The following is a 19,306-nucleotide window of genomic DNA, read 5'->3' as shown; positions in this document are numbered from 1 at the left end:
AGAGACAATGTATCTCTGATTAAATGATGACCTCCCAGGTAGCCTGTTGTGCCCAATCATTTATTTTGTTCATGATGACCCATAATCACCTCTTAATCATGGGCCATTGAAACGTGTGACACTGAAACGTGTTAAACACTGACCATACCTTGTCAACCATGATGTTCAGATTATTTCTCGATACACCTCATATCAGCCCAGTTAGAAAGGCAATACGATATTCAACCTCTGCAGTACTTCATCCTTTTGCTTTCACTAGTTCAAAGTTGCCCTTTCCCACCTAGTTAAGCCATCTGCTATGATTTCTAGAACATGCATAACTCTTAAGGGCTCTATTCAATCCGTATTGCAGAAGTAACAGCGTGGTTGAAATTGAAAGGCAATGTTCCCGCTTTAGCGGAGACTGCATTCACGGTAAGCGCTGCAGATGTCGGCTCAATTGGAAATTACCTTTACATTTCTATCATGCAATCAGTTACGCTTCAAGGATACAGATTGAATAAAGCCCTAAATTATGTACCTTGCTGCAGTTCTACTGTAATTGTTGGCTAAGAACAGATGTGAAAATGGAAATAAAGCCGATATATTTGTCTTCCTATAAAATGAACCTTGACAATTGTACCCACACAACGTAATGTGCAAGATAATTCTTCATAATGGACACAGTGTATGCCATCTGCCCAGTTCAGCTGTTCGCTCGGGTGTTTACCAAAAAGAAAGAATGGAATCTACTGTGGGTATGCTTTATTTCTGTGTACTCTCAAACAAATTCAAATGTATACCTCCTGTCTGTCTGTCTGTCTGTCTGTCTGTCTGTCTGTCTGTCTGTCTGTCTGTCTGTCTGTCTGTCTGTCTGTCTGTCTGTCTGTCTGTCTGTCTGTCTGTCTGTCTGTCTGTCTGTCTGTCTGTCTGTCTGTCTGTCTGTCTGTCTGTCTGTCATCATACTAATCATACTATAAGGGGGTCTTTGTGATGGTGGTAGTATAAGCCTGTGTAGATGATAAAATGATTTAATATGGCAAATTGTAGAAAACAATTTAGATAACTTTGACCACCATCCTGGAGGTAGACATGGCTCTCATTCTTATGCTACCATGCTTTGCTCATGGTACAGTAGATTTACAATTGTTAGAATAAGATATATTATTCACTTACACATTACGCTGTAAGTAAATGTAGAATATTGTAGTTTCATCCTGGTTGTGTGAATGTGTCTGTATGAACAGCAGAGGGAACCATCCGCAGACTGTGCAGATAAGATACATTGTACCATCCAGTCTGAAGGAGTAGCTGATCAATGGGTCTGATCTGGTCTGGTCTGGTCTGGTCTCTACTCTAGACAGCATGGCTGCTGGCTGTCTGGCTGGGTCATGGCTGCTGGTCTATCTCTCCCTACCTCCTCCCTCTGAGGACCGGTCAGCTTTGACCATTCTGGCCCTGTGAGGGGCTACAATACATGGCCACCCTCGCTTTAGGACATGCTTCCAACAAGACCGTCCCGCTGCCTCTCACCGCTCGCCGCTCACAGACACACAGCCTTTCAGACGTTAGTCACATGATCAGGGTTCTCCCTGACTTCAATGCACTCTATCTCCTCCCTCTCCCTCACTCTCTCCCGCTCCATCATCTCCCGCTCCCTCTCTCGCTCTTTCCGTTTGGCCCGTTTCTTCTTCTTGTGCCTTTTTTTTGATGGGGGAAAAAACGTTAGAAACACAGGCAGGATGACGAAACAATGCAGCACTGTGCAGCCTGCGGTGAGGAGGGAGCACTTGAACAGCGTGTAGGTCAGATTGGAAGGCACAAACACCAAGGGCAACATCCCGATAACGAAACAGCAGGCGTTTTGCAAAATGGCCGCCCCATGCTCCTCTAAAGAGATCTTAATGCACTGGGTCCTGGTGTGCTCAGTGGCCAGTACGAAGGTGTACAGGTGGGGCGCACAGTGATCCATGGCAAAGTTGAGAGTATAAATAAGGCACAGGATAGAGATGCTGTCCATGTGTACATTCCAGAGGGTCATGAGGCCCAGGACCCCCAGCTCTACGGAGGTGACGGTCAGGATCAACCAGAAGTTCCCCAGAGGGTTGATGACCAGGAAGAAGGTGAGGATGAGGATGGTGAGCACGCTGAAGGCCGATGTGAGGATGGGTGACACCACGGAGGAGCTGTAACGGTCCATGTAGACGAAGGTGGGGTTGAAGACAATGAACTTGATGTTGTTGATGAGCGAGAGGGGGCGGAGCCTCTCCAGCAGTTCCACCACCTCCTCCCGTGTCTTCTCCGTGGTCCGCGCCACCAGGTACATCCTGGATGCGATGATCTCCATTTCATCTCCATCTGTCTTGGACAGAATGATGTCTTCCATGAAGTGCTGATACTCCGGGCTGCGCAGGAAGGAGCCCTGCAGGATTGTGATAAAATCACTTTTGGTCGAGGCGCTCACATTCACCACCTTCAGATACTGAAAATAGTTATCCATCCAGGAGATCTTGTTGAAGCCGTGGCTAAGCGTTGTGAGGTGCTCCTGCACCGTGGAGTTCCAGTACTCGATGGGCTCGTAGATGTAGAAGCCGATCACGGGGCTGTAGTTACTGAAGTACTTCTGCTGGGTCGTGGCATAGGACACACTGGGCGTGTTGCTGGCTAGGAGGTTGACGATGTTGGATCCATCACTGATTTGTAAACATCCCATGAAGGAGAAGGAGGCGTAGATCAGGTAGAGGATGACCACGAAGGGCTTGACGTAGGTGTTGGTGATCCACTCCGTGTAGTGCTCCCTCAGGAAATGCTGGATGAAGTGGTTCTGGTAGGGCAGGACCTCGTGGTGCGTGACGTGGTCATGGCCGTCGCTCATCATGGTCTTGAACCAGGTGGGCTGGCGGTCCAGGTACTCCACTGAGGGGATCTTACAGCAGAACACACTGTGGTAGCGGTTCTGCTCTAGCTGACCAGCGAACACCAAGCAGGAACCATAGAAAGAGAACACGTAGAAGTAGTTGACCACGACGGCCACGCACATGCTCTGGCAGAAGATCTTCACCGACTCGATGTTGGTGAAGGGGCTGGCACCCATGCCAAAGGTGATGATGTACAGGGAACTGGTCATAGTATAGCACACCATGACGTCAGCGAAGGCGTCTGCCACACGCTCCTTGAAGGGAAGACTTTCTCGAGTTCTTCTCCAGCCCGCCAGGAGCTCAAACACTCCTTTGGTTCCATGACCTGAAATGACAGGAACACATACTTTGTCAATGCTAAGGCCAGTGAATACACATTATTCATACTATTTTTTTCAGTATGGTAACATTTTAAAATTCATACCATACAGCACATGCATTGTAATCCTGAAGTAAAATATTTAAAGCGGTAATCAGCAGATAAAACGATAACAAAGCGTTATTTCGCCCGTTTCTGTAAAAAGCTGATGGATGGGGCTGGAGAAATGTAACCACTCTGAAATTCATAGACAGAGCTATGGATGCAAGTATTAACCATCCATGATATCAAAATTATAGTTTTAACCATGTTTTGAGGCTATACAGTGTTTGTTTACATTTAATTTTGTAGGCCCTAAACTCTGCTACCTGGAGATGCATGGCAAATGGTCCAGAAACAACAAGGAAAACACAAAGGACAATGCCCAAGGACTAGTCAGCCTTTCCCCCTCTAAAGGGCCACAATGTATCTCTCTGTTACAGTATCCAGAGGACTGACTATTGAATGTGTGATAGAATAGTACTATAGTATCTATGTCTGATATCAATCTGAAACTTGTTCACTGGGGATAACTCTGATGTTATTTATATGTATGTATTATCTCTGTGGTAACTTTTATTTCTGTACAGGGTGAACTCTAAATTACTCTATGCAAAGGAATCCTGTCTTATTTACATTAGTCTCATCCCCCACAAACACCTTTAGATGCTGTGACACCCTGTGGAGATTGGGCCTTGGTGGTCAGGTTACTGTAAACTTGGTATTGTTTGATTGGTCATTGGTTATTGGTTTTGGGTTGTGAAGGTTACACCTTCAGATGTTATGAATGGAATGAAATGCCTTTGTTCTCTCTCTTATCCTGTATCCAGTCCATGGAGGAAGGTTGTATGATCAATTCTCATTTCCTCTGGTCTAGTAGGCATCTCTTTGTTCATGCTTAGAATGATGCCTTGTTATGCTTGTTAATGCTTTGTAACTTAGGCTTTATGCCTTGTATGTGAATCCATTCATTTGACAAATTAATTAAATACACTTTTATTTAGAATTCAATTCTCAGACATTTCTTGATTGCCAATTACTGTAACTCAACCATAGTCTCCTTCTATTTTCCTATTTATTTTATGGAGTCAAATAAACATTTCAATAGGCTAATTGCTTAGTCTTATTATGATTTGCATGTGAGGTGTGTGTGTATATATATATATATATATATATATATATATATATATATTGTGACGTCACGAGAGGCTACACAGCTTTCAGCGGGATTGCTCAAGTAGTGCAAGGAGACAAGGTTCAAACAAAACAAGGATTTTATTATAGGTCTTGGGAAATTAACGAAAATATAACAAAATTCTGTTCTCTTGTGGCTCTTTAAGGGTTAACAGTTCAGGGATGTCTCTTCCACATCCAAAATCATAATTCTCACTCGCTCAGATAACTTTTCCCCAGCCTTACTGTAGTCCACGTTGCAGCTAGTGGCCAACCCAGCAAAAAGTCCTTCCAAATGTCTCTCACGATTTCCACAGGTGCATATATCCAAAGGTGAGTATTTCCCAAAGGTAAGTATCTCCAAATCCTTATATTCCTCATGGAAGTGGACGTGCAGCACTCTTGTCCTCCCGAGAGCCCAGGTTGGAGACTGTGTCTCTTCACCCCCCACACACTCCCCCAGTGTGTCTCTTCCCTTCCCAAACATTCAGCTCATCAGCTCCTGATTTGTTTCAGCTGCGTGGGAAGATTGGCCATAGAGGGGTGGAGTTCCCGACCATACCAGCAGATGGAGCCATAGCTGTCTGGGTTTGCAGCCATCTCAGGGGGATGTAACGTCCTTCCAGGACACAGCCTCTCGTGACATCACACATCCCCCTCCTCGGGACCGACGTCCTCGTCGGGGTAAAGGCAGCGAAGAAGGCATCACGCCGGGAGAGGGCGTCCGCATTGCCGTGGTGCTTGCCAGCCTGCTCTCTCTTCAACTCCTCCACCTCTAGGACCAGGGACTCAGCCTCCTGTTGTCTCTCCTTGAGTTTCTTACTGAACGCATCAGCCTTGGTTTTAGCAGAGTTTAGCTTCTGTTGAGCAGCTTTCAGTTCCTTCTCTCTCTTTGCCTCCGCATTCTTCATCTTGTTCTCCAACACCTTGTACTTCTCCTCTGCCTTCTTCTGGACCTCCTTACTACTGCGCAGGGTCTCCTCGCACTCCTCGATGGTCCTGCGCAGCCTCTCCAGCTCCTCCTGTTGCTTATGGAAGGAGCTCTGTTGGAGTTTAGCCTGGAGGATATCTAACTCTTCTGTCTTCATGTCTAACTGTTGCTTTAACAAACGAAACCTCTCAGCGGTCCCCTTCAGACCAGACAGTTCTTTGTCCAGATTCTGTAGCTCTGTCTCTGTGTCGGTCTGGGCACCTGCCATCCCTATCAGAGCCCGGGCGGGAGTGAGTAATTCGGAGGATTGCACCGGAGCCTTCCCAGGATGAGTCTTGCCTCTCCGTTTCCGAGGTACTCGGGTTATCCTCTCCTGAGACTCTCTCCAGAGTGGGTAAAAGGCTGGGCAGTCTCGTCCAATTAGGACAGGGACGGGGAGGGAATCAACCACCCCCGCCGTCGTGTGTATGGTTCCCCGTGTGCTGGTCATTGTAAGTTCAGTAATGGGGTATTCTCTGGTGTCCCCATGGACACAGGAAACGGGAGGACTTTCCCCGGGGTCAGACACGTTGGGCCCACCAAATCCTTACGCACCAGGGTGGCCCGGCTACCAGAATCCAGTAAGGCCTCCACATCATGGTGATTCACAGTTACCGGGCAGGTGGGGGTCGATCTGGGCCGCCATCTACGACTCCCAAGAGCGAGGCAAAACGGTGTGTGGGTGCTGAGCTGGAGGACTCCGCAGTGGGCATAGGTTCATCGGCTGGTTTCCCACACTGCCAGGAGATATGTCCCATCTCCCCCACACCGGTAACACTGTCGAGTTTCCCTCCTGGTGTACTCTTCTTGGACCCGCCTGGTTTCTGGCTCCCCCTGGAGCCGGGATAAGTCCTGACGTGGCTGGGTTCGAGACCTTGGGGGTCCTTTGGACGGGTTCTTCCCATTTGTGGTGGGGGCCGCCCTCCTGGGGTCTTTTTCGGGAAGCATTCAGCATCTCCGCTGTGGCCTGGTACTTTTCCACAGCTTCCACGGTCAGATCAGCCGTGGTCAAGGCCTGTTGACTGATGAACCGTTTTGCCTCATAAGGCAGGGCGCGTGGGTAACGATCCACCACAACGGCCTCCACCACCGCCGCTGCTGTATTCCTCTGCGGATCCAGCCATTTCCTTGCGATTCGGACAAGTTCATGCATCTGCGCCCGAGGAGGTTGGTCTGGTTGGAAGGTCCAGCTGTGAAAGCGCTGGGCCATACCAAACTTTGTGAGTCCATATCTGCTGAGGATCTCAGACTTCAGGGCATCATAGTCAGTAACCTGGTCAGAGCCCAGGTCCCGGACAGCATTCAGCGATTCCCCGGTTAGGAAGGGGGCTAACAGACCAACCCACTGTTGCTTGGGCCAGGCTTCCCTAGTGGCCGTGGCCTCAAATGCATGCAGGTATGCCTCAATGTCATCGGTAGCTCCCATCTTAGATATAAAGTCACTTGCCTTTATTGGGCGGGTATTTTGGACAACCATCTGTCTCTGCAACTGCAATTCCTCTGCCTTCAGAAGGTTGGCTTTCTTTTGCTCCTCCAAGAGAGCCACGTTTGCTTGCATCTGGGCTTGCTGGCCAGCAACAAGGGCTTTCAATATGTCCTCCATTTCAGTCGGCGGGGGAGCCTACGGCCAACTTGGAAAACTGGGTGATCAAACCTTCGGTATCCTCCTCTGACATGCACTATTAACGCTGAGCGTGCCCGTATTCTCCACCATCTGTGACGTCACGAGAGGCTACACAGCTTTCAGCGGGATTGCTCAAGTAGTGCAAGGAGACAAGGTCCAAACAAAACAAGGATTTTATTATAGGTCTTGGGAAATTAACGAAAATATAACAAAATTCTGTTCTCTTGTGGCTCTTTAAGGGTTAACAGTTCAGGGATGTCTCTTCCACATCCAAAATCATAATTCTCACTCGCTCAGATAACTTTTCCCCAGCCTTACTGTAGTCCACGTTGCAGCTAGTGGCCAACCCAGCAAAAAGTCCTTCCAAATGTCTCTCACGTATTTCCACAGGTGCATATATCCAAAGGTGAGTATTTCCCAAAGGTAAGTATCTCCAAATCCTTATATTCCTCATGGAAGTGGACGTGCAGCACTCTTGTCCTCCCGAGAGCCCAGGTTGGAGACTGTGTCTCTTCACCCCCCACACACTCCCCCAGTGTGTCTCTTCCCTTCCCAAACATTCAGCTCATCAGCTCCTGATTTGTTTCAGCTGCGTGGGAAGATTGGCCATAGAGGGGTGGAGTTCCCGACCATACCAGCAGATGGAGCCATAGCTGTCTGGGTTTGCAGCCATCTCAGGGGGATGTAACGTCCCTCCAGGACACAGCCTCTCGTGACATCACAATATATATATATATATATATATATCTGATAATTATTACCCACACTACACTTTGTTTACAAATATTGGAGCAAAACAAGCTTATATTTGGGGTTCTGATGGGGTATGACAGTTGAACTAAGCTCATGAGGCATTTCTAAGTTATATTCTTCAAGAATCAATTGATATATGTCATTAATTAACAAGTCCAAAAATGTATGTAGCAACTGCAGATTGCCTCTTTAAATGCAAAAATACACGAGTTAAATCTGTGGGCTTGCTCATGAGCTATAAAAAGAGCCGTAAATAGACGCACTCAGGGGATATGCTCCATATTCATCCACACACACACACATGCGAGCACACACACGCACACCCATTCAGTAGTGACGGGTCACAGCCATATTACTGTCTGGGAGCTTCCTGCCGTGAATATGTTGGCTTTTGAACAATTTAATAAATGTAACGCTTTTCCGTCTCCTAAATATTTCAGTGAGAGTGGTGGATTTGGCCCGTCTGCATGCTGTGTTCCACACTGTTTTAAATATTTCCTTTAAAATCTGCATGGTTGGGTCCTTGCTCTCAACGGCGTCATACAATTGGACTAATTTGACACAAGGAAAAAAAGTTAATTAACTATAAAGGATTACGCCGAAATAATGAATGAGGTGGATTGAATTTGCTTGCTTTTAGTTTTACTAAGCTGTGGTACAAGTCAATTAGTTAGTGTCAGTTCATTTAGAAGGTGTGTGGGAAATTCAGGCTGCATACAGTACATGCTAGCTATGATTTACATTTCAAATCAAAATCAAATCAAATTGTATTTGTCACATGCGCCGAATACAACAGGTGTAGACCTTACCGTGAAATGCTTACTTACAAGCCCTTAACCAACAATGCAGTTTTAAGAAGATAGAGTTAAGAAAATATTAACTAAATAAACTAAAGTAAAAAAAATAAAATAAAAGTAACACAATAAAATAACAATAATGAGGCTAAATACAGTGGGTACCGGTACCGAGTCAATGTGCGGGGGTACAGGTTAGTCTAGGTAATTTGTACATAGGTAGGGGTAATGTGACTATGCATAGATAATAGTCTGACAATTCCTCTGAAATCGCCTAGTTTATAGGTCCTGGATGGCAGGAAGCTTGGCCCCAGTGATGTACTGGGCTGTACGCACTACCCTCTGTAGCGCCTTACGGTCGGATGCCGAGCAGTTGCCATACCAGGCGGCGATGGAACCGGTCAGGATTCTCTCGATGGTGCAGCTGTATAACTTTTTGAGGATCTGGGGACCCATGCCAAATCCTTTCAGTCTCCTGAGGGGGAAAATATGTTGTTGTGCCCTCTTCACAACTTTCTTGGTGTGTTTGGACCATGATAGTCATCTGTGGATCTGTTGGGGCGGTATGCGAATTGGAGTGGGTCTAGGGTTTCCAGGATGATGATGTTGATGTGAGCCATGATCAGCCTTTCAAAGCACTTCATGGCTACTGACGTGAGTGCAATGGGGCAGTAGTCATTTAGGCAGGTTACCTTCGCTTTCTTGGACAGAGGGACTATGGTGGTCTGCTTGAAACATGTACAGTTGAAGTCGGAAGTTTACATACACTTAGGTTGGGGTCATTAAAAACTTGTTTTTCAACCACTCCACACATTTCCTTTTAACAAACTATAGTTTTGGCAAGTCGGTTAGGACATCTACTTTGTGCATGACACAAGTAATTTTTCCAACAATTGATTACAGACAGATTATTTCACTTATAATTCACTGTATCACATTTCCATTGGGTCAGAAGTTTACATACACTAAGTTGACTGTGACTTTAAACAGTTTGGAAAATTCCAGAAAATTATGTCATGGCTTTAGAAGCTTCTGATAGGCTAATTGACATCATTTGAGTCAATTGGAGGTGTACCTGTGGATGTATTTCAAGGCCTACCTTCAAACCAGTGGCGGTTTTACACGGAGGCCGGGGGAGGCCCGTGCCTCCCTGGAAATGTCCCTGGCCACCCCTGTGGCCCCCCCGTGCTGACCAAATAAAAAATTATGAATTTATAACTATTTTACACGCGAGCGCCAAAAGCGGAACTAATGCAACGCTCTACACGGCAACGTTCTACACGGGTAATTAGAGTGGCGCACCCAAAAACTGTATCCTGCCATCTGCCTGCCTGCCACGTGTGGTGCTGCTTCGGTGAATGAGAGCTCAGCAACTACTATTTGCGAGAGGAGCTACGATTTGCAGGAGTCAAAGGTAAAGCAAAAACGATTTAATATCATAAGTGACTTGTTGTTCTTGCACATAGCCTACATGTTCCTTTTGTTCCTCACACATAAATCAAATCAAGTTTTTAAATGTCTGGTCTCGATTTGTTTAGAAATGTAATCATATCTAAGCAAACTCATCGAAGCAGAAGCAAATATCCAAATGTTAGTAGGCTATCCTTGCTAGGTCTACACAATGTTGTGATGTTAACCACGTAACTTCATCCGTCTTGGCTGTTGCATCGCGATAACAAATACATTTTTAGTAAAGTAATCAACAGGTTATCTGCCAGTGTTAAGTAGGGAGGGATGGTTAGGTAACAAAATGTAATGCATGCCCCTACGTTTTTCTTCTTCTAATAGTTATCATGAAACGAGGAAGGGACATAAAGTCATTTTTTGCCCCAGCAAACAAAAAAGTGAGAGAAACAAATCGAGGTTTTGAGAAAGTTGAGGAAGAGGGAGAGCCAGCATGTGATGAAAGTGAGGGGTCTGACAAAGAGAGGGAAATTCCAGAGGGTGAGGAGGATGAAGAAGAGGGTGAGGAGGATGAAGAAGAGGGTGAGGAGGATGAAGAAGAGGGCGAGGAGAATGAAGAAGAGGGTGAGAAGCATGAAGAAGAAAGCATACAGGGACAGAGAGATGAACAGCCAGAGGGACAGCAAGTGGATCCATGTGGATCAAGTACTGCACCATCAGGTTTGTGATGAGGAAGGTTCTTACTATTTGCAAAGCAATGCAATTACAATGTAATGGTAGGCCTGCTGGGTGTCCTTAAAATGCTGCTTTCTGCTGTTAATTCTTTTTGTGTCAATATGGCTCTGTTTTTTTTTAAAGTAAATACTTTGCCTACATTTTGAAATACATGCAGATATACAGTAAATAAATGTTGTAGTTGTGCCCTATGTTTACTGTCCATCTTCTTCAGATATCAGCAAGTCTAAGTATGACGTACCAGTACAGCCGAACTTGAAGATATTCCCAACCACACTGATGGGGGACAGAAGACGAAGCTTCAGACCAAACTGGTACACTACTCATCCATGGCTTGAGTATTCTGTAATGACGGACTCTACATGTTGCTATGCATGTAGACATTTTAGCACACCAAATGCCCCAGACACCGTTTTTGTTTCAACACCTGGTTTTACAAACTGGAAAAAGGCAACTATGAGAAATGCAGGGTTTTCACTACATGCAAAGTCTGAACGACACAAGTGTGCAATGATCGCATGGAGGGATTATCAAAGAGCTGTTAGAACTGACGCAACACTAACAGATCTCCTTGACAAAGAACACACTAAACAAGCACAAGAAAATCAGGCATACATTAAAACAGTTGGGGAAGTGCTGTTGCTTACAGCTACACAAAACATAGCACAAAGAGGACATGATGAATCTGAAGGGTCCACTAACAAAGGAAACTTTAGGGAAATTCTTAACACAGTTGCTAACCACGACCAACTTGTTAAGAGAAGATTAACTTCCATTCACAATGCAAAGTACACAAGCAAGATCATCCAGAATGAGGTTTTGGGTTGTTTGGCAGAAATGGTTCGGTCTGAAATCATAGAAGAAGTGAAGAAAAGTGAGGTTTTTAGCGTCATGGCAGATGAAACAAAGGATATTTCAAAAAAAGAACAGATGTCCTTCACACTCAGGTACTATTACAATGGGGCCATTAAGGAGAGTTTTCTCCATTTTGAATCTGCAGAGAGGTTAGATGCAGCAGGGCTTACTGGAAAAATAGTACACTTACTGGAACGTTATGGCCTGGACTACAAAAATAACCTCGTAGGCCAAGCGTACGATGGCGCTGCCGTTATGAGCGGTAAGCATTCAGGGGGTTCAGGCAAGGATCAAAGAACAGGCTAAATTTGCCTTCTACGTCCATTGTAGTGCTCATTGTCTGAATTTAGTGTTAGTTGATGTAGTCAAAAGTGTCCCAGAAACGGAGGAGTTTTTTTCTTTGTTACAGAGTCTTTATATGTTTACTTCTTCCTCATATGTGCACCCAAAATGGCTGTCTCTCCAAAGAGAAATGTATGGCAGAACCAGAGAGCTGCAACGTTTAAGCGACACACGTTGGTCATGCCGATTTCTAGCCCTACGTAATATCATGGACACTCTACCTGCCCTTAAACGACTACTGCAAGAGATTTCTCAAGAACGTCATGGTGAAAGAACTGTTGAGGCCCGAGGTCTTCTTGCTCAAATTGACCTAGAATTTGTTGTGCATCTTGTTACTCTGCGTAAGTTGTTTGGGGAGACAAAGCTATTGTCTGACATGTTACAGTCACAAACTGTTGATCTGTCAAGTGCTGTTGACTTAGTAAATGCTTTAGTCCTGACATTGAAAGACCACAGGCAGGAGTCTTTCTTTGATGAGTTGTGGGATGAAGCATTGAATATTTGTGAGCAGTGTGATTCTGCAACAAGGTCAGTGGCGAAACGTCAGAAAATGCTGAGCTCTAGACTCAGTGGCTACTGCACGCTAAGCACTGTTGGTCAGAGGGAGGTAGAACGTGACAAAGATATGTTTCTCACATCATTTTTCTATCCTGTAATTGACAGCATGCTCAATGAGTTGAACAGACGTTTCTCCAATACAAACTGTGAGCTCATGAGAAGCATACAGTCTCTCAGTCCCCAGAGTGATACCTTTTTAAAGGAGAGCAATGTTTTTTCATTTGGCCGTTTGTATAATGCAGACATTGATGATTTAGGGCATGAGCTCCATCAATTTAAGAGAGTTTTGGACAGAAAAATACAGAGTGGTGAAGTCAAAAATTCATGCAGTACAGTTGAGCTGGTTTGTTTTATTGAGCCATACAGGGAAGTTTTCTTTGAGCTCTTTAGACTGTGCAAGATTGCTGTAACCCTTCCTGTAAGCTCAGCCTCTTGCGAACGCAGTTTCTCCACACTGAAACTGATAAAAACCTTCCTGCGGTCCACCACTAGTGATGAGAGACTCAGTGATCTTGGTGTCCTGAGCATAGAGTCCAGAAGGGCCAAGGCTCTGGATCTTGATGTATTTGTGGACCGTTTTGCCAGACAGCACAACCGCCGTATCCTGTTGCTGTAGTGTATCTATATGATATATACGCTAGTAGCGTATGAGTGAAAAAAAAAAAAAAAAGAGATATAATGAACAATAAAACAACAAGCTTGAGCTTCTTAAGACACGGTGGGTTTATCTGTTCTCAATACCACCGGTAAAATGAATGGAGTTAGTCTGGTGTCCACATGAAGTTACGTGTGTAGACAAAGAGTCTGGTGTCCATATGAAGTTACATGTGTAGACAGAGACAGTCTGGTGCCCATATGAAGTTACATGTGTAGACAAAGAGTCTGGTGTCCATATGAAGTTACATGTGTAAACAGAGACGGTCTGGGGTCCATATGAAGTTAGATGTGTAGACAAAGACAGTCTGGTGTCCACATGAAGTTACATGTGTCTACTTAGATGAACCCACCGTGTCTTAAGAAGCTGAAGCTTGTTTTATTTTTCATTTTACATCATCTATCTTTTTTTCCTCACAGTACCAGTAGTTCCACACACTACTAGAGTGTATGTATGTTTGTATGTATGTATATATATCCCACCAATCCTCTCTCAAGAGGTTTTCAAAAAGGGGCAAACTCATGTCTCAAGACCTGCTTCTGTTGGTTCCCCTCTCCTGCCTGTAACTTTCCATCCACATCCCCAAAGTTTTGTGGCCCATTATGACATCACTCCATTAAGTGATTGCTGCATGTACTGCTCTAAGGAAACACTTTCTCTCTCTCTCTCTCTCTCTCTCTCTCTCTCTCTCTCTCGATAGATAGATAGAGTTTATGATTTTATTCTTTTGAATTATCTCTGCCAAACATCTATGTACTACAAATCTTCAAGCTCCACAGATGTTTTATGGCATCCACTAAACCTCTTTAGATATTTGTAAATTATACAGTGTGATACCTTTCAACGAAAGTTTATTTTATTTTTACCAACTATGATTTTTCCTTTTGAAAACAAGCAAAGCAAAAAAAAAGAAACAAAATCACTCCAATCATTGCACACTTGTGTCGTTCAGACTTTGCAGGTCCAGCTTTGACATGATGATCTAACTAACACTAATATTGTAACTAATATTGTAACTGAAATATGTATGATCCTATGATGAGCGATTGCTTACTTCCCTTTCACTCTTAAAAATTACTGAAAAAAATGTGTATAAAAAGGTATATGTAGTATATGTTTGTTTAGTGAGCATTCATGCTGTCATTTTTTCCTAATGTGAACTATGGTGGAAATGTGCTGTCCTAAATGGACTTGCCCATATATGTTGTAAAGCCTTTTTTTGTACACCTGCTCATCAACTGACAGTGAAGTACACAAAGACACAGACACACACACACACACACACAGACACCTGTAATATTCTTGTTTTCATGTTGTTGCTGATATCCATCAGTGTTGTTCATATTGCTACATTGTGTTGACATGATTGTTGCTTTTAAACAAATGTTAACTTAATGTTTATTGTCTGCATCCTATTGGACTACTGGATGTTAATGTGTAACACGTTTCCCTGTTTATGTGCTTTAGCAATACTGTATGTCAATATGGTCATGCTAGTAAAGCCTCTTTGAATTGAATTTCTTTTCTGATTTGGTTTATTTTACCTAAATGGATACAGGGTAGTGTGTTTTGTTTATAAATCACTCAGAAAGTTTTCTTTCTTAAAACAAAATGTGGAATCAACTGTCCACAGTAGTGGGGCTTCCATAAATAGGAAATGGTACATTGTTGTACCCTTTGTTGTATCCTGGAGTTTTGTTCACATTGAATATGAACCCTGTATTTGTACCCTGTACTTTTTAAAATTTTTTTTTTTTTTTTCATTTTTATGGCACTATCTCTCTTGCATCTGCACTCTTGTACAAAATACGTGTTATAATAAATGTCATATGATTTTAAAGTAAAATAAAGTTTATAATCTTTGAATATCATGTGTTGCCAGTTTTTTTATGTGTGCCCCCCTGATTAAACACTGGCCCCTCCTTGGCCCCCCTAGTAAAATGTGTCTAGAACCGCCACTGCTTCAAACTCAGTGCCTCTTTGCTTGACATCATGGGAAAATCAAAAGAAATCAGCCAAGACCTCAGAAAGAAAAATTGTAGACCTCCATAAGTCTGGTTCATCCTTGGGAGCAATTTCCAACTGCCTGAAGGTACCACGTTCATCTGTACAAACAATAGTACGCAAGTATAAACACCATGGGACCATGCAGCCGTCATACCGCTCAGGAAGGAGACGCGTTCTGTCTCCTAGAGATGAAAGTACTTTGGTGCGAAAAGTGCAAATCAATCCCAGAACAACAGCAAAGGACCTTGTGAAGATGCTGGAGGAAACAGGTAAAAAAGTATCTATATCCACAGTAAAACCAGTCCTATATCGACATAACCTGAAAGGCCGCTCAGCAAGGAAGAAGCCACTGCTCCAAAACCGCCATAAAAAAGCCAAACTACGGTTTGCAACTGTACATGGGGACAAAGATCGTACTTTTTGGAGAAATGTCCTCTGGTCTGATGAAACAAAAATATAACTGTTTGGCCATAATGACCATCGTTATGTGTGGAGGAAAAAGGGGGAACTTGCAAGTCGAAGAACACCATCCCAACTGTGAAGCACGGGGGTGGCAGCATCATGCTGTGGGGGTGCTTTGCTGCAGGAGGGACTGGTGCACTTCAAAAATAGATGGCATCATGAGGAAGGAAAATTATGTGGATATATTGAAGCAACATCTCAAGACATCAGTCAGGAAGTTAAAGCTTGGTCGCAAATGGGTCTTTCAAATGGACAATGACCCCAAGCATACTTCCAAAGTTGTGGCAAAATGGCTTAAGGACAACAAAGTCAAGGTATTGGAGTGGCCATCACAAAGCCCTGACCTCAATCCTATAGAAAATGTGTGGGCAGAACTGAAAAAGCGTGTGCGAGCAAGGAGGCCTACAAACCTGATTCAGTTACACCAACTCTTTCAGGAGGAATGGGCCAAAATTCACCCAACTTATTGTGGGAAGCTTGTGGAAGGCTACCCGAAACGTTTGACCCAAGTTAAACAATTTAAAGGCAATGCTAACAAATTCTAATTGAGTGTTTGTAAACTTCTGACCCATTGGGAAAGTGATGAAAGAAATAAAAGCTTAAATAAATCATTCTCTCTACTATTATTCTGACATTTCACATTCTTAAAATAAAGTGGTGATCCTAACTGACCTAAGACAGGGAATTTCTACTAGGATTAAATGTCAGGAATTGTGAAAAACTGAGTTGAAATGTATTTGGCTAAGGTGTATGTAAACTTCCGACTTCAACTGTAGGTATTACAGACTCGGTGAGGGAGAGGTTGAAAATGTCAGTGAAGACACTTGCCAGTTGGTCCGTGCATGCTCGGAGTACACCTCCTGGTAATCCGTCTTACACGCGGCCTTGTGAATGTTGACCTGTTTAAATGTCTTGCTCACATCGGCTATGGAGAGAGTGATCACACAGTATTCTGGAACAGCTGGTGCTCTCATGCATGCTTCAGTGTTGCTTGCCTCGAAGCGAGAATTAAAGGCATTTAGCCCGTCTGGTAGGCTCGCGTCACTGGGCAGCTCGCGGCTGGGTTTCCCTTTGTAGTCTGTAATAGTTTGCAAGCCCTGCCACAAGTGTCAGAGCCGGTGTAGTAGGATTCAATCTTAGTCCTGTATTGACGCTTTGCCTGTTAGACGGTTCATCTGAGGGTATAGCGGGATTTCTTATAAGTGTCCCGATTAGTGTCCCGCTCCTTGAAAGCGGCCGCTCTAGCCTTTAGTTTAGTGTGGATGTTGCCTGTAATCCATGGCTTCTGGTTGGGATATGTACGTACGGTCACTGTTGGGACGACGTCGTCAATGCACTTATTGATGAAGCCGGTGACTGACCGGGTATACTCCTCAATGCCATTGGATGAATCCCGGAACATATTCCAGTCTGTGCTAGCAAAACAGTCCTGTAGCGTAGCATCCGCGTCATCTGACCACTTCCGTATTGAGCGAGTCAATGGTACTTCCTGCTTTAGTTTTAGCTTTTAAGCAGGAATCATGAGGATATAATTATGGTCCGATTTTCCAAATGGAGGGCGAGGGAGAGCTTTGTATGCGTCTCTGTGTGTCGAGTAAAGGTGGTCTAGAGTTTTTTGCCTCTGGTTGCACTCGTGACATGCTGGTAGAAATTAGGTAAACGGATTTAAGTTTGCCTGCATTAAAGTCTGCGGCCCCTTCATTAAAGTCCCCGGCCACTAGGAGCACCACTTCTGGATGAGCATTTTCTTGTTTGCTTATGGCCTTATACAGCTTGTTGAGTGCGGTCTTAGAGCCAGCGTCGGTTTGTGGTGGTAAATAGACTTCTACGAAAAATATAGATTAAAAGTCTCTTGGTAGATAGTGTAGTCTACAGTTTATCATGAGGTACTCTACCTCAGGCGAGCAATACCTTGAGACTACATTAATATTAGACATCGCGCACCATTTTATTCTCCTGTGATTGCACGTTGTCTATTAGAACGGATGGTAGAGACGGCTTACCCACTCACCGATGAATTCTCATAAGGCACCCTGATCTCCGCCCCTGTATTTCCTTATTTTCTTCATGCAAATGACGGGGATTTGGGCCTTGTCAGGGAGCAACATTATATCCTTCGCGTCCGACTCATTAAAGAAAAAAGTATTCGTCCAGTTTGAGGTGAGTAATTGCTGTTCTGATATCCAGTAGCTCTTTTCGGTCATAAGAGATGGTAGCATCAACATTATGTACAAAATAAGTTACAAACAATGTGAAAACACACACAAAATAGCATAATTGGTTAGGAGCCCGTAAAATGCAGCCATCCCCTCAGGCACCATTCTTCCTTTCCTACATATCTGGCGCCATTTCCTACATATCTGACATGAAAACACATTGCATTTCTGGGTATGATTGGAAAAGCCCTGGGTTACATTAACGTGATTTATGAGTTGCAGGTGGGGAATGGATAATAGTGTTGGGCCCATCTGGTAAATATCCCCAGATAATATCTCCACTAGAATGACTGTGAAAACATCCTCCATTACCAAAGCTTTGGTCTGATGTCACCAAAGACCTGCCAGACCTCTACATTTGTTTTATTTGTTTTTACAGCGTCTTTGAGATTCTCTTTGTAATGAAAAGCACTATATAAAATAAATATATGATTATGTGCATACACAACTTACAAACTCAATCAGGCTGACAGGGACAGGGTTTCCACTCAGACACAATAAAGATTGAGATAGTTAGGGCTATTTTGAATTCGAGCTGTACAGCACAGAAATTCATGCCTACCATGAATATATGAATACTAGGTATATACTGTACATTGAGATTACATGGCAGAGTCATGACTGGGTTGTAGGCTAGTCTCTGAGGCCTAATACCCAGGTAATAGCCTGCAGGTACAGACAGGACCTGACTCTATAGGACGTCTGGCTCATCCATATCGTCATCAGGGGCATCCCTTAGATTAAAGATCTCTCTCTCTCTCTCTCATGAAAAGGAGAGTCGTTTGTGCCGACTAACATGTGTGTAACAGAAAGGGGAATGAATGAGCCTCCACACACAGACCAAAGTGCCACACTTTCCACTCCACTGAACCCCTGACAGGTCCTTTATCACTAAACTCCAGTTACATTAATGATTGGGTTAAATAATACAAGTTCAGAGAGGCATTAGAAGGGCAGGCGTATAAAATGGTGCTTGGGACTCAGCCAGTTGGTCCTCCTATTCAACAACAACATCAGTCAGAAACAGCAGCGGTATGTATGTTATCACTCCCCTCAGATGCTGCTAAAATGCTGTATTCGTTAGCTACTGTAAGGTGTGAAGCAGGCCATAAGTAGGCTTGAGGACGCACTCTAGGCGTTACACGGATGAGTTTGTCTCCTGCATGGCTCTATGAATCTGTAAGGGTTGGTGTGAGGTGTGACCATGGTGCGGTGCAGGATATACAGTAGGAAGTAGGCAGAGATGGCGAAACAAGGATCTTTACTGGTGGTCCCGAAGCTAGAATACAAAATAACGGACTTATCACGATAAAAGAAAGGTAGAGCAAATAAGTCTCCAAAAACCGTCTGACAGCCAAAATACGAAATACTACCTAAGACTGAAACAAATAACGAAACAGGGAGAACACTTTTCAAGTACCTGTTCATAGGTCTTTGATCAGACACTGCGTAGTACTGCTGGACATAGAGAAACTAGCAGAGAAAACTGATCAAGGGAACACA

General features: G+C 44.1%; 1 protein-coding gene across 1 annotated transcript in view; it reads right to left on the bottom strand.

Annotated features, from left to right (window-relative positions):
- Positions 1-884: 884 nt before the first annotated feature.
- The window catches only part of LOC121552709 (patched domain-containing protein 1-like), a 50,420-nt gene continuing 31,998 nt past the window's right edge, over positions 885-19,306 (bottom strand). Inside the window, 1 exon segment of the mRNA XM_041865721.2 lies at positions 885-3,222. Coding sequence (XP_041721655.1) covers positions 1,541-3,222 — 1,682 coding nt within the window. The 3' untranslated portion in view covers positions 885-1,540.

Source organism: Coregonus clupeaformis, chromosome 36, assembly GCF_020615455.1.
Source record: "Coregonus clupeaformis isolate EN_2021a chromosome 36, ASM2061545v1, whole genome shotgun sequence".
Taxonomy (NCBI): Eukaryota; Metazoa; Chordata; class Actinopteri; order Salmoniformes; family Salmonidae; genus Coregonus; species Coregonus clupeaformis.
Note: the sequence above shows the minus strand (reverse complement) of the source record. Positions and strands in the feature narration are given on the sequence as shown.